Source organism: Naumovozyma castellii, chromosome 6, assembly GCF_000237345.1.
Source record: "Naumovozyma castellii chromosome 6, complete genome".
Lineage (NCBI taxonomy): Eukaryota > Fungi > Ascomycota > Saccharomycetes > Saccharomycetales > Saccharomycetaceae > Naumovozyma > Naumovozyma castellii.
The window spans coordinates 585,115-600,872 of record NC_016496.1 but is presented as its reverse complement, the minus strand read 5'-3'; the positions used below and the strand labels follow the sequence as shown (position 1 = coordinate 600,872).

At 37.7% G+C, this 15,758-nt stretch overlaps 7 protein-coding genes across 7 annotated transcripts; 3 read left to right on the top strand and 4 right to left on the bottom strand.

Annotated features, from left to right (window-relative positions):
* Positions 1-90: 90 nt before the first annotated feature.
* IRC3 (double-stranded DNA-dependent ATPase) lies at positions 91-2,100 on the bottom strand (the record flags this gene model as incomplete). The annotated part of the gene is made up of 1 exon (XM_003677091.1): positions 91-2,100. One exon carries the CDS (start codon positions 2,098-2,100, stop codon positions 91-93), a length of 2,010 nt encoding a protein of 669 aa, XP_003677139.1.
* Positions 2,101-2,436: 336 nt separating this feature from the next.
* Positions 2,437-3,621, bottom strand: GPI8 (GPI-anchor transamidase; the record flags this gene model as incomplete). Its single annotated transcript, XM_003677090.1, has 1 exon — positions 2,437-3,621. The coding sequence occupies one exon, from the start codon at positions 3,619-3,621 to the stop codon at positions 2,437-2,439; it is 1,185 nt and encodes a 394-aa protein (XP_003677138.1).
* Positions 3,622-4,050: 429 nt separating this feature from the next.
* Positions 4,051-5,562, bottom strand: UBX5 (DNA protein crosslink repair co-factor UBX5; the record flags this gene model as incomplete). Its single annotated transcript, XM_003677089.1, has 1 exon — positions 4,051-5,562. One exon carries the CDS (start codon positions 5,560-5,562, stop codon positions 4,051-4,053), a length of 1,512 nt encoding a protein of 503 aa, XP_003677137.1.
* Positions 5,563-5,775: 213 nt separating this feature from the next.
* On the top strand, positions 5,776-7,098 carry PEX3 (Pex3p; the record flags this gene model as incomplete). The annotated part of the gene is made up of 1 exon (XM_003677088.1): positions 5,776-7,098. One exon carries the CDS (start codon positions 5,776-5,778, stop codon positions 7,096-7,098), a length of 1,323 nt encoding a protein of 440 aa, XP_003677136.1.
* A 247-nt stretch (positions 7,099-7,345) lies between these two features.
* SKP1 (SCF ubiquitin ligase subunit SKP1) lies at positions 7,346-7,897 on the top strand (the record flags this gene model as incomplete). The annotated part of the gene is made up of 1 exon (XM_003677087.1): positions 7,346-7,897. The coding sequence occupies one exon, from the start codon at positions 7,346-7,348 to the stop codon at positions 7,895-7,897; it is 552 nt and encodes a 183-aa protein (XP_003677135.1).
* A 512-nt stretch (positions 7,898-8,409) lies between these two features.
* Positions 8,410-12,411, top strand: YSP2 (Ysp2p; the record flags this gene model as incomplete). Its single annotated transcript, XM_003677086.1, has 1 exon — positions 8,410-12,411. The coding sequence occupies one exon, from the start codon at positions 8,410-8,412 to the stop codon at positions 12,409-12,411; it is 4,002 nt and encodes a 1,333-aa protein (XP_003677134.1).
* A 134-nt stretch (positions 12,412-12,545) lies between these two features.
* Positions 12,546-15,689, bottom strand: YCG1 (condensin subunit YCG1; the record flags this gene model as incomplete). The annotated part of the gene is made up of 1 exon (XM_003677085.1): positions 12,546-15,689. One exon carries the CDS (start codon positions 15,687-15,689, stop codon positions 12,546-12,548), a length of 3,144 nt encoding a protein of 1,047 aa, XP_003677133.1.
* Positions 15,690-15,758: the final 69 nt, after the last annotated feature.

Sequence of the window (15,758 nt, the reverse complement as noted above, 5' to 3'; positions counted from 1 at the left end):
CAAACTTCGGAAAAGTACGTTCTATAAAATGTTCTATAATTTCCCGAGATTCTAAACTCTTGGATGCTAAAAAACGGTAAGAATATTTGATTATTGAGGAGCCTTTTTGTATTTCAGTGCTTGCAGTAAAGCCCGAATAGGATATACCGGTGCTATACTAATTGCAAACAAAATATTCGATCCGTTACCCTTTGACAATGAATCTACATATCTTTCGATATCTAAATGAGAGATTCCCTGAAATATCTCCTGATGCTTATTAAATTCATTAAGCAGCTTCTTCTTTATGAAACTTTGTTGTTTGACGGTTGCTGGCTGTGTTCTCCATTTGGCGAACTTCGTATAATTCTTAACTGGTGTGACTCTATCAGGCAGTTCCTTCCTGTGCAGCTCTTTGAATAATTCCTCAACCTTCCCAATGATCTGTAATAGGTCTACACTAGATATAATAGTTCTTGGAACAAACTTCACACCCAAGTTTTCATTCATATATGGGATTTTTCGATACAACTTCAATGTATAAGCACCTGTTGAATTTTCATGAGTAATTTTTCCTTTCTTCTTCACCTTATAAATTCTTAGGTGGTTTCCGTATTGTATAGGTAGTGCCCAACCACCAGCGGAAAACTTGACCCATGGGTATTGCGATGAATGTAGAAACTTCACCTCCTTTTGACTATCTGAAAGTCCATCTATGTTTGACGAAAAAGCACTTCTTTGGATGAAGCTCTTAAAGTCATCATAGCTGGTTAAAGTTAACTCTAAGGCGTCAACGTCTTTCAACTTGTTTTGAAAAGATTCTTCCATCGCAAGTTTCCTTTCCTCATCCTTTATAAATTCTTGCTTCTTCTTTTCCGCCTGTAGAGCCATCTCCTCCTTTAGTTCACGCAAATCACTCAATGTAGCATCATCTAATTCACCATCATACGCATCTATACCCGTGAGGGTAGGTATGGATACAACACCGACATTTGATGACCCGACAAAGTCAATGATGTGGCAATATTTCTTAGTGTCATGCAGCCTTAAGCCACGACCAACCATTTGGACAAGTAGTGGACGCGATTTGGTTGGCCTGCACAACAGAATGGAATCAATGTTTGGTATATCTGTTCCCTCCGTAAAGATACCACAGTTCATGAGAACATTTATTTTCCCTTCTCGAAAATCACGAATTACATCATCTCTGTATGTGTCCTTCGTTGTTGAAACAACATAATTGGATTTTATACCATTTTTTGTAAATAGATCATTTAATGTATTAACATGTGCAATGTCGACACCAAATAATAATGTTGATTTCAAATCATGTTCTTGCTGTTTATGTAAATACGTTTTCAGAATAGCTTCACTAACCTCCTTGGTATTCATCACTTGAGATAGACTGTCTAGTCTGAAATCTTGAAAGTTGCTATCTACATTGGCAAGATCAACATCCACATTCACTGTTGTAAACTTTCCCTCACATAACCATTTATCATCTATCATCTCCACGATCCCTCTATGGTATACAATTTCGTCCATTACATTCGATAAAGCCCTATGGTCAGCTCTTTCGAAAGTGGCACTAAATCCAACCACTGGAATAATACCACCGGGCTTGGCAACATTGAAATGATCTAGAATCTTCACATATGAGTCTGCCACCGCATGATGAGCCTCATCAATAATGATCAGATTTATATCACCCGGTGTATATTTATCTAATCTTCTAATCAACGACTGAACAGAGGCAACAATAACATCTGAATCATTGACTTCACATACATATTTCCCCATTTCAATATTTACACGAAAATTTGGGAAAAATTTCTTAATAGTCCTAGTAGCTTGCAATGCTAACTCTCTTCTATGAACTAGAATCAGTGTCCTAAATATTGGAGTCTTATGTAGCCTCCTCACCTGATCAATTAGATTGGAGAATATAACAGTTTTACCACCACCTGTGGCCAATGATACACCTATTCTATTTTGTCCCTGTTTTATGGATTTAATACAAGCATCGATGGCATCTTGCTGATAATCTCGAAGGACTGGCGCAGAATAGAAACGCCTTGTAATTAAGAATTTGAGAGAATGTTTAATTAGTCCTTTTAACATTATAGGACATTCTCTGGAGTACTAAAAGTTTTTATGATGATGATGATGTTGGTTGTTTACATGATATAATTGTCATTATTTTGAAATTTCTTTAGCGAAAATGATCTGTCACATTTAAGAAACCGAAAAAATATAACGAACATTAAACATCACAAACCATTGTATATTTATTGTATATATTTGATAGAAAACTAGATATTATTTTTTTACAAGAAGTTGGAGTCAAATAACTGTTCAAAAGGTTAATAATGATGTATTTTGAAAAAATTATAGGGTATATATCTATATTTAAAGAGTTGGGATTGGATATTGTGTTAATGGATATGATCATTTGTCTTATAAACTACTCTCGATGGATTGAGCTTTCGAGGCTGGCCTCAATATGAGTCCCAATACAACCAACAGAGATATCAACCCCATTATTATGATAGAATAAGATTCAGTATTTTCGTTCTTAGAGTGACCAATGTCATCATTTATAGCACCCACTCTTTTAATCTTGTTTAGTGAGTCTGTTGACGTGCTAGTTTCTTGTTTGCTTTTCTCAATGGCTAAGTTTAAAACATTTCTAGAAAGAATAGTTTCCTCCTCATCTAAATACTTTTTGATTGTTTCAGGGTTTGAAATATTATCTGGTATCATATTTTGCACGTTTCCAAAAAAATCAGTAATTAACATGTCTTTTGGATCCCTATCCGATAAATCCTTCTTGACACCATAATGGGAATGGACGTCCTCGAAAGTATAAGAGTCGAACAAGTCCTGTAATGTCAATGTCGAATTTTTCTCCACCTTTTCCAAGAATTCTAATGTATAATAAGTGAACCTATCAATGACAGCAACACCAATCTCAACATCCGAATGATGAGAATAGGAACTTTCATCAATCTCACTGGATCCTATGGCTAATATATTTGGAGAATAAAATTTGGAATACATGGTATTGGCCTGACAAGTATCAATCATGAAGAAAATTTCATTATATCTCTTCTTTTCGTGCATTTGTTCAAAAGCATCTGCAATATCCTCTGAAGCAATCTCTTCAGCATCTTGGAACTTCAAAAAATCATCTCCACCATGACCTGTCATATATATGAAGATATTTGAATTCTCATCTGTCAATAATCGTTTCGATTTAGGTTGATCTTCAGACCACCTATCAGTTAACAGTCTAATAAAGTTTTCCACTGTGACTTCGTAGCCTCTATAATCGACCTCTACGTTTTCCCCATACAAATCGATTGCATGATCCTTGTTATTGAATACACTTCCGGGGAATAAATTTCTAGAATTACAAGCCACATCATCGCTCAACATCAGGATGATTTGTGAATCAGGGATCCCCAATCTCTTCACCGTTCTGTACATACTCAACACATTGGCCATGTGTCTGTAATTAAACCAGAACCTTGATGTGGAGACCAGGACTGCCCAGTTATTTGTATGTTCAGCAGACACGTTGGTGATACATTGCAAAAATATCAATAGGGTGATTGCAAGGTTATATGGTCCGAACCGCATTTTTTTCTCACTATAGTGGACAAGTCACCAAGTATTGGCAAATGCAGATATTTGAAATGTTATTATCTAATGAATAATAACTCTTATTATGTGCTAGCTAGAATGTTTGAACCTTAACACCTTCTCATATCTTGAAGACTTTGTTTAACGATGTGGATTCAAACAGCTTTTCTGTTTTTACCCGGTACCGCGAAAACAGTGACAGTAAACATGAAACGTTAATAAATAGAGGAGGATCTTATGACTCCAGCTTTCATCAATCAAAACTACTCTCCTCATCACTTAAACAAGTATTCTTCATCCAGAATAAACTAGACTATTACTGAGTTTGTAACTGAATGTTAGGATTAGAGTCTTAATGCTTGCATGTATAATACTATATTATCAAATTATAAAAATTTAGTATGGTAAAAGTTTGTGGTTATATTACTAATCTTCATATTTCTCCAGGAGTAATGAACTGTTCTTAAGGCCTGCATCTGAGATGCTCATATCCAGTTTATTTATCAGATCCTCTCTTAGATGATTACTTAATGTGAATCGACATGTATCATAACCTTCAATTTCAGATTTTACCACTTCATAAAGAGTACGAACACTGTCTTCCATTGCATTAAACCTTTTCACTATCCTCTTCCCATCACCTGTACGAATCTGTATTCTTGTAGTTATTCCCGGTTTATTTGCCGGTTCATCATGTTTAATGGGTTTGATGGTGTCAAATGCATCTAAATGCTTTTCCTCTGCTTCCTCTACTTCTGAAGCTGTCTCACTCTTAGTATTGTCCATATTTACATCACCATCTGCGTCCTCCTCCTCCTCATCATCCACAGAAATTGGTTTATCCGCTGATTGCCCCAATGATTGCTTTATGGCAAATTCCAATTGTTGTTCTTCAGAAAGCGTTGTTGGATCTATCTCTGGTGTGGGTTCCTTAACAGTTGGGTTGGTTCCTGTTGGATCTAAGGAATAATCTGTCAAAAACTTCAAAATTTCTGAAATAAAGTAGTCCGGTTTGGGTACTTCTTGATTCCATTGTTTGACACGTTCCCCTGTAATTGGGTCCAGGATGGCAATATGGGGCAAATCATCCTTCTTATTGACAAGCGGGTAAAAATTCAAATATGGTTCAGCGTTACGAGATTCATATTGATATTGTAAAAAGATAAAGTTCTTCTTAATCAATTTCCTGACTTCTTTGGAGGACCATAAATCTCTATTCAGGACCTGACATTGGAATATGCCTGTATCCTGAATGTTAATCATGATCCATTTATTTTTTCTTCTTGCCTTCAGTTTAGCACCTTCCAGGTTCAACTTGGACATCATCTTAAAGGGCGGTTTGAATAGATTTGCCAATTTCTGCGCCTTGGTTTCGTACTTCGGTCTTCTTACCAACTTTGTTGATTCTCTAAGGTTCCCATCGTCACCAATGTCCACCGTGGACTCCTCTACATACTCATATTCATCATCATCATCTTCGTCGTCGTCATCATCGTCATCATCATCCGAATCACTCTCAAACTTGCCATAATCATCCTCCCCAGCATCCTCAAATCTCTGATTAAAGACTCCCGCGGGGACCGACGTATCGAACATATCACTAACCCTATTCAAAGGTTGGAATGCACCTCCTACACCACCAAATCTCCCGGGAAACACATGAGTCGTCACATCTCCCGCCAGCGTCTCATGCCTAGCTTCATCGGGCGGTCTCACTTCTGGTTCCTGATATGCCTCATTCTGTAATTTCTGTGCTAGTTCTGAATCTTCATCCTCTCTATCTTGCATGCTGGGAGCTGCATTGTTGCCCCCGTTCTCGAAGAAGAGAGAAATGGCGGTGTCGAGGTTGTTGTCGGCCATCTCCAGGAACTGGCGGGCCAAGTTCGTGGAGGAGGCACTTGTGATGGCCATGAAGTCGTGTATTTGCTCCTGTGACATGTTGTTAGTGGATTGTTGTGGTGGTAGTAGCTGTGGTGGTAGATGAGTTGATAGATGACAGTTGCGGTTATAGCATTAAAGGGCGAGGGGTTGCCCGGGGCGGAATTGGAGAACAAGAACATAAAGAGTTGAAAGGTAACTTGATTAGTTCTGTTAGTTGTTTGTGAAAATGGCTATTTGTGAGAGGAGGAGGGTATATACCGAAGTTGAAGAATGGTACCACCCACACATAGAAGACCGTTGTTGCAAAGGTACCGCGGGACCTTGTTCTACTCGCTAGCTAGCATCGCTACATTGGTGACCACTGGATCGTTGGTGGTGTACTTCATTAAGAGATGGCTTGTCAAGCAGCAATTGAAGATTACGGAACAGCATTACGTGAGGGAGAAGATAAGGAGACGGTTTGAGCAGACACAGGAGGACTCACTCGTTACGGTGGATGAGTTGATCCCCGTCCTCCTATTGTCTTTGAATGAACCGGAGGGACTGGATTTGAATTTGGATCAATTGGTCATAGAGATTAAAGGTGCTAAAGATGCAAGGAAGAGGGAGTTGTGGAACCAACTGACGTTAAAGAGTGTGGAAAAATGTGTTTGGTCCACCTATATGATTTCCTCTTTGTTATTATTAACAAGATTACAATTGAATATATTGACCAGAAGAGAATATTTAGATAGTGCTATTAAATCTGCAGTGCAAAGGGAATCGGAAACATCTAATACTCAATATACTTTGGTGAAATGGGTTACTAGTGCGTGGAGTGCTTGGTCATCCGCCGATGCTGGGCAACTTCAACCATCGCCAGTTAATGTTCTTGAAAGGAATACAATAACGAGGAATTCATACATCAACGAACAGGCATTCTTATCCATATCATGGTGGTTATTGAATCGCGGATGGTTGCGCTACAAGACTTTAATTCAGGAGACCATCCGTTCCGAATTCGCTCAATTAAACCCAAAGGATGAACTAACATTAAAGGAATTCAGTGACCGTCTCCGCAATGTGTTCCATAAGATCAATGGACAATTATTCGGTGAAGATTGCTCCGCTTTGAAAGAAATCCTGCTACCTGTTTCCACGATGGAAGCCTTTGTCTTGCAACAAACATTAGACCCAGAGTCTCTAATAATTCTTAAGGAAGATAAGACGATATTGCATCAACTGCTGGGTGAGACGATTGAATGCGTAGCCAGTGTTGCATCCTCCATCGTCTTGGAGAACTTGGTTAATGAATCTTTCCATTACATATTAAATGACCTCGAATCCCTAGTGGCAAAAAAGAAAAACAAGAGGAAACAACAACAACAGCAGCAGCAGGAACAATCTTTACCACCGGATACACTGCAGCCAGCTGAAAAGGCAGCCGAAGGCTCGTATCAAATGGCCATGTTCGCCATTAGTTGCAAAGATTGTTGCGCGAAGATACTGCAAAACGGTAGAGATCAAAGGGGGAATACGTTCCTGAAACGCCTAAATGGGGTTACTACCTTGGATGATTTGAGTTCCAGCGTGTACAGCAACTTTGGGTTCTAGTGAGCTCAACCATTAAGATAACAGAAACAATATAGTATAAATAATATAGTATAATAATAATATCTTCATCGTCTTGTACGGCAGCGTCGCTTTAAGGACCCCGATTATAATTATAAAGAGAACTGTCTATCTGAATAAGAAGTCAAACACTGTGTATATATACGTACTGACACCCCAAAGCTAAGGAAGAGGAGGAAGAAACCGCCACGTACAGCATAAAATAACACATCACAACACTATATAAACAATGGTCACCCCCAAGAACCAGCATGTGGTATTAGTCAGCGGAGAAGGTGAGAAGTTCAAAGTGGATCGCAAGATAGCAGAACGTTCCTTACTGCTAAAGAACTACTTGAACGATATGCATGATAGTCACTTACAAGATACCTCCGACGAGGAAGAGGAAGAGGAAGAGGACGATGATGAAGATGATGAGATTGTCATGCCGGTCCCCAATGTCAGATCATCTGTCTTACAGAAAGTCATCGAATGGGCAGAACATCATAAGGATTCTAACTTCCCTGATGAGGACGATGATGATTCCAGGAAATCCGCCCCTGTGGATGCATGGGATAGGGAGTTTTTGAAAGTGGACCAAGAGATGCTATATGAGATAATCCTGGCAGCAAATTACTTAAACATAAAGCCATTGTTGGATGCCGGATGTAAAGTGGTCGCAGAGATGATTAGAGGCAGATCTCCTGAAGAGATTAGAAGAACATTTAACATTGTTAATGATTTCACCCCCGAGGAAGAGGCTGCAATCAGACGTGAGAATGAATGGGCCGAAGATCGTTGATGTGTCGTTCTCTTGTATAAGGTGAATGCTCATGGTAGATATAATGTAATGTAAGGTATGGCAAGGTAATGTAACGTAATGCAACGTCGTTTTGAAGCTTAGTATATTTAGTAATGTATTTCTTCCCATAAGAATGACCCGTTCTATATGATAGTTTATGTCTTCTATATACATGTAAACCCCCATCTGTCATAGTGTACATAAGACACATCTACTAATTAAAATAATCATAGAAGCACGTATTCCATTTACTGTCAGAATGTTAGACAGGGTTCACTCATTGTTTTCGTTTTCCGCCTCGCAGAATTTTCCATACGTTTGTTGACAGAAACACAAACGTATACGAACAGCTTTCTCGATGAACTTTTGAATGAGGACCCTGCTACCATACATCTGTGTCTGAACCAAATTCGCTAATCACATTATTGCTACGGTAGGATTTGAACAATAATTGCTAACTTGATTGCCACTTTCGCTAAAGAACACTCACCAATCACATAACAAAATTGCTAATGAGTGTATCATCGAGACCGAAGAGTTCTAACAGCGAGCATTCCTTTCTGAGGAGGCTTGGGCTAAAGAGACACAAGTCTGCAGACAATAAGGACAAAGAGGAGAAACTGAAACGATCTTCTTTATCCATGAGGATGTCAGGTTCTGGTAAGAACGAAATTGCTAAGAGAAGGATAGTAACGACACAACCCAAGACTGGGGCTCATTCCCAAATTGATACTCAATTGGAATTACCCGAGATCGTCTCTGTGAGAAGTCGAAAGAGTAATAAGAGTAATCGAAGTAGTAGGAGTAGCTGGCAAGATATAAACATTATTGCTAAGCCGAGGAGGTCTTTGCAAAACTCGACAGCTGGTATGAAGAGGGTTAATACTACCCAGGGCATGTTTAATATCCCCGTACCAATCGATACTTTGAAGGATAAGACTACAGAAAGTTTGAATAGAACTGCAAAAATTATTAATAACCCTGAGACGTCATCATTTAAGAAACAATTCATGAATAGTTTGGAACAGCCTACTACAGAACCTCATTTGGGGAACATTGATGACATAGAAAATGGTGAGAACAATACTTCCAGTATATTGGGAACAATATTTTCCATGGCGCATAATGTCGTGTCACATGTACCAATGTTATCATCTACAGAACATCTACTCACTGGTTCTAACCATAATTTGAGAAAACCAGGGGCAACACCCAGTACAAGAAATATTGATGATGATCAGTCTAATAGGACTATGGGCTCTTCAAACGCTAATAATGCTAATGATAATAACAATAATACAGTGGTACATTCACCCCCAGGAGCGGTAAATAGAAGTACATCATTCTTAAGGCATCTGGATACTTTGCTATCACCAGCTTCAGACTCCAAGGTAGATTCAGAACCTTCTAAGACTCCCAACATTCAAGAAGGTACACCTATGCCGTCAAATACAAATTATTCCGATGATAGATTGAAAAAAGGCATTACAGAAGACTTTGCCGATGAAGATGACATTAGATCACAAGCAGGAAAAGTTAAATTTGAACCCCTTCACACGGTTCAACCGGCAATTTCCACCTTTGGTAAGGGAAATTTGACCTTAGATGCTTTTTCCGGTCCTGTGCCCACGTTAGAGGATGAACATGAAGATGAACAAGAATATAATGCTCTTAGAACAATTGGAAGTAATAATATTACAATTGATAGTCGAACCAAACCTACCCAAACACTTCAAGAAAATGCACGCAATAGTAGTTATATTGACTTAGCACACCATGGGGTTCAAGAAATTCAACAACAGCAACAAATTCTTGATTCTAGAGCAAGAAGCCGCACTGTTCCAGCCAATGAAACATTACGTTTACAAGATGCAGCAAAAAATATCAAGAGAAATTCAAGATATTCCACCCTATCAAACGATGAAATTCCAAATAATGCAGATGATGAACGTAAACCAAGAAGTATGTCTAAAAATTTCCTAAATAGAAGATCATTTTCACCAGCACATATTGGTATGAAAGTTATTCCAAGTATCGCGTTGAGAAATTCGGTGACAAGACCGAGAAATAGTACTGAAGTTACTGATCCGCAACGTACTCGTTCAAGTACAAATATGTCTCTTATTATACTACAAAATGGGTCCCGAAAATTCCAACTTCGGGGTATAAAATATAGCACAGAAAAGAAAAACTTAGAATTCCAAAATTTGTTTAGGGATGCTGGCATTAGTCCAACTGAAAGATTGATTGTGGATCACAGTTGTGCTCTATCTCGTGATATATTACTACAGGGGAGAATGTACATTTCAGACCAACATATTTGTTTTTATTCCAATATCTTGGGGTGGGTTAGCACTATCATCATTGCATTTAAAGAAATTGTTCAAATTGAAAAGAAAACAACAGCAGGCATTTTCCCAAATGGTATTGTCATAGATACCTTGCATACTAAGTATATATTTGCATCGTTTATTACCAGAGATGCTACTTTTGATTTAATAACAGATGTTTGGAATCAACTAATCCTTGGTAGAAGAAACATAAAGAGCACTGGGGATATAAATGATGACGAATTAGGCTCTACTTACATGTCAGATTTAGACTCTACCGACTTAAGTGACATTTATGACGACGAAGATGATGACGATTTAAACGGTACAGATTTAACTTCTAGTGAAGGTATGGATGATGATGAGTTTGGAGAATTTCAAACTTCCAAAATTCGCAAAAGAAATGCAACAATGTCCACAACTCCAATGAAACATGCTCCAACTACAGTAGATTATACTCCGGCAAGTAATGAAAGATTGATGACTGAAACTGTTTTTGATGCTCCTCTGGGTAGAGTAGTGGATATACTGTTTGGCCCTGATTCATCTTATTTGAACCGAATCATTGAAGCTCAAAAGAATTATGATATTTCCCCCATTCCAAACCTATTGGATTCTAAATCTCGTGAATATCAATATGTTAAGCCAATATCATTTAGTGTTGGTCCAAAACAGACGAGGTGCTTAATTTCAGACACTTTGGATCATTATGATTTGAACGATTATGTAAAAGTCACTTCTTATTCAAGGACACCGGATGTCCCCTCGGGTAATTCCTTCTCTGTAAAGAGTGTTTATCTTTTCACGTGGGATAAAAACGATACTTCGAAGTTAATGGTGTACTTATCTGTGGAATGGAATAGCAAGAGTTGGTTGAAAGGACCTATAGAGAAAGGTACATTTGATGGGGTAGCAGAAACTACCAGTGTTATGGTTCATGAAGTTACTAAAATCTTGGCCCAGGAAGAAAAGACTACTACTAAAGAAAGGAAAAAGAAGGAACCACAAGAAGAAATGTCCAGCTTACCATCATTTGGACCTGCAACTCATGCTCCAACTGAACCAGATTATACTAAAACAAAGGATGAAACCATCATTGAAAAATCTGTCAACATCAAAGTACCAGTGGGTACCGTATTTCAGATATTATACGGTGATGATACTTCGTATACGAAGAAAATAATAGAAAAGCAAAACAATTATAATCTATCAAAGATTCCAAAATTTTCTGACAATAGTAGAGAGTTTAGCTATATCAAGAAACTGTCGAATTCTTTAGGCCCAAAGGAAACAAAATGTCTAATTACTGAAAAGATAGAACATATGGACATTGAAAAATATATAATGGTAAGACAGATTGTGAAATCACCAGATGTGCCCTACGGTTCGATATTTGCCGTTCACACTAAATTTTACTTATCCTGGGGTGAAAATAACTCTACTAATTTATTAGTTGTGACAAACGTTGTGTGGTCTGGTAAAACAATTCTGAAGGGTACTATCGAGAAAGCATCGATCGAGGGCCAAAAGGCTTCCACTACTGCTATGGTTTCGGATATCAACGAGATCATTAGTAATGCCAGCTCATCAAGAAGGAAATCAAAAAAGAGGTCAAAGACTACTGTGGAGAAAGAGACTACCGTGAAAGAGAGCCCGACGCAAACTGTGGCGGAATCATCAACCCAAGGAAACATATTTTCCTCTATTATGGGGTCATTTGACGTAAATTCTATTCAAGGTATTTTGAAACTTCTGTTTGGCCTATTTATGTTTGTTACATTTTTCCGTTATATTTTTGATAAGAGATCGACCAACAATATTGAAATAGTTAGACCAGGTAGAATTATCATAGACGGTGCCGAATATAGCTATGTCCCGAACTTCAAAACACTTTATCAAGTTTACGAAGATGATGTTAGGGGTAGCAGAGGCCGTCCTAAAATATATGGTCAGAATATTGTGACAGATACTGAAAGTCAAATTTGGGAATGGTTAAACAGTAGAGGAGAAAAGTCGTATCATAACGTCCCACCAGAGACTGGCAAGAATAATAAAAAATTGGCTAAAAAGGAAATGCATAAACTTCAACAACTAAAGGAATCCATCGATATAACGGAGCAAAAACTTGAAGAAATGAAGGAAATGCTGAAAAGGATTGATTATAGTCGCGAAACGGAAGATTAAGTGATAAAACTGGAATCTTTTTTAGTCTACAGATAGCATATAAAACCAAGGTTATAACATTAATGTAATATTAAATACTTCCTGTAACTTGAATAGATACTAGAATTATGTAGTTAACTTCCACTTTGTTAATATTACTCAGCATAGGAAGCATCGGCTGCCGATTCATCATCAAAGCTCAAGTTTCCTAGATTAAAATTGACACTTTTCTGTTTGATATCGGATGTAGTTTGAGATTCTGTCGTGACTGAGTCATTACTTGTACCCTCATCAATATCGTTTCTCCTTCTCTTACGAATATTCCGCTGCGGCGGAGCTACCCCTTCGATGGAATTATCGATCTGTTCGAGAAGATCGCTGCCACGGCAGTTACTCTGTCCTGCATTTGCTGCTAAAGGTTCATTTTCTACATTCGGTTTATCAAATCCATCGGAAACCTCATTATTGATCACTTCAGTAGAATCTACCTCTCCACCTTCCAGTTCAGGTTCGTGGCCAGCCGCTGCAACTTCATTAGTACTACATTCTTCTAATACACGTGAATATTCATCTGTGTCATTAGAGGATAGCTTAGAAGTGTTACTCGATTCATTGGTGGATCTATCCCGCGCTATTTGAAGGCATTCACCCACAGTATTCTTTAATTTCTCCAAGGAATTTTTATTCATAGGGCCTAAGGTTTCATTCTCTAAAGTATCATTAATGAATTCGAGGATTTCAGTCAATTTAGTGGAATCTTGCTCAGACGAAATGAAAAATGAATTCACGTTAGTGATAAACATTTTCTTTATTTCTTTTTGCTCGATTCTTCCTAAAACTTTCAGAACATCGATTAAGAAACTTAATTGATAATCAATCTTTGACGCCTCTTCTTCTGATTTATTTACCAACTTTCTCGGATCAGTCCAGAATATTAGTTCCTGAAAGATAATATTGGGCTTCAACATCGATAAATCTTCGTCGGGTGGTTCACTATTCTGTAATTCATCCCATCTCATACACAGTCTTAGTAAAATATCAGCAGCCATCCTTGTCATTCTCTCTTGGTGATTTGGATGAGAAAAGCAATAAACAGGTATGCAAAATGCAAACGCCTGTACCAGTGCTTCATTTTTACTGTTTTCAGGCGAAAAATAGGCTAAAACAAAAGCCTCAAAAAGATCATCATCGTTGAAGATATCTGCAAGAAATAATTTGCATAAACCTTCTGCTGCAACGGCTTGACATTCAGGAAGTTCGTTATTCTTCAATACTTTATAAAAAATCTTGTGCAAAGATACCGAGTCCACCTTACCATCCCCATCCACTACTGCCGTGCCATGAACGGAAAATATATCTACGATAACTTGAAGAGCGATATTCTTTAATGATGCATTACCCTTTGAAACACACATTCCAAAGATATATAGGTTATCGATCGCCAATTGAAGGTCAAGAAGGCAGCAAAGGCCCATGTTACGAATACCCAATTCTCTAATTTTATTTTCCGTATTTCTCACGGCAGGAGTAATCAAAGTGTCAATTAAGGACGTTATCATAATATTTTCGTTCAATGAAGTGTTTACCAGTTTTAGCATATAAGCAGATCTTGTCAGACATTGAATCATTGTTTCTGGTCTAGCCTCCTTCTCTGGGGGCAATTGGTTCATGATATCTTGTTCCGACATATTACTAACACCATTAACTAAATGCTCAACCGCTGAATGAAAAGATTCAACGGAGTCATTTTCCTCCTCTTCATCATTGCCTTCTTTGGTGGCATCTCTCTTTTTCTGGTGTTCTTCCTGTTCCTGAAGTTCAATATCATCATCCCTTATGTCATTTATAATTTCAATTGCCATTGTGATGAAGTCACGTTCGTTAATTGATAGACTCTTTAAGACCTCTAATCCGATAGCAATCAGTGAATCAGGTAATTTTGTAAAATTTAACATTGTTCTCACTGTATTTAATATTGATCTTCTTCCTATTTCATCACCAAAATCGTACTTATTCGCCATAATCAATAATTGTTCTAGAATAAATTCGTATGTCGCATTATCTTCCTCATTCATTGTGTCTGCATTCTTAGGAAAGAATCTTTTTTCTAGATAAAATTGTAGGTAGTCTGCTAGTATGGCTGTTTCTGGGAAATTTTCTTCAATAATCTCAATAAGATTGTTTTCCACACAATAGATGTAAAAACACCTGAAAAGAAACGCAGTTTCGATAGTGAATTCTTTCCACAAATCTGCTGGAAACTTTAGTTTGGTTATTATATCTGATCTACTTTGAAACATAGAGTTCAAAGCCTTTGAAGTAAATGTTGACGAGGTAATGTCCAAGTTTTCTAATAAACGAATCAAATCACCATCCAACAAATTTAACCAATGGTGTGATATTAGTTTCGTACATTCTCTCCTTACATGTGATTCTCTATCATCCAACCCCCACATTATCAATTGATCAAGAATTTTTGGTTCCACTTCTTCAAATAATACTTTTCCCATTCCTTTTAACACTCTGGAATAAACTAGCCGCCTATTAATAGCATTGACATCACGAGCTCTTTCCAATATATAGGGTCTCGTCTTCTTATTGCTAATAAGATTTAACATAGCTGCACGTCTTACTTCTGCAGATGGATCGTTTTGAATACATTTCAGGAGAGTCTGTGTCGCATCACTTAATTCCTCTTCACCTTCGTTTTCATTTTCTTCTTGGAACTTGGTTAAACAAAAGACAGCTTGAATCCTTACCATTGGCTCTTTGTCATATATCCTCTTATTCAATGACCAAAGTAACAGTGTGTACAATTCTTCGTCAATTTCCCCAATGTTATCCATTATAACCACCAGCAGTTGTGTCACACGAAATCGAACATTTTTGTCCTTGCATTCTATTGCCCGCAGTATATGTCTTACAAATTGGTTAATAAACCTAGAAAATGTACTGTCAACTTCCTCATCCTCGTTTTGTTGATCCTGTGCTTGAATCAATAAATCATTCTCCCTATCTAATGAGGCGATAAATGCCGCGATCAGTTTAATGATACGATCTCCCACAACTTCGTTCTTTTTCAAAGGTAAAATCTTTGTAACACACTTATTAAACCAATAATTAAACGCTTCCTCATATCCTTGGTCTACTGCTTTGGATTGGATCTTCTTCAATACTGCTATATGTTTCCTATGACCTGCGTAAGTGGATTGTGCCTTTTGGAAAACTTCTGCCACGGAACGACAAATTCTAGAATTGACTTCCTCGTTGTCAACATCCATATCACTCTCATTACTCATAGTTTCAGGGTACTTCCTTTTTGCTATCACTGTCTCCTGCTCTCACTATCCATACTAACAAATCAATAT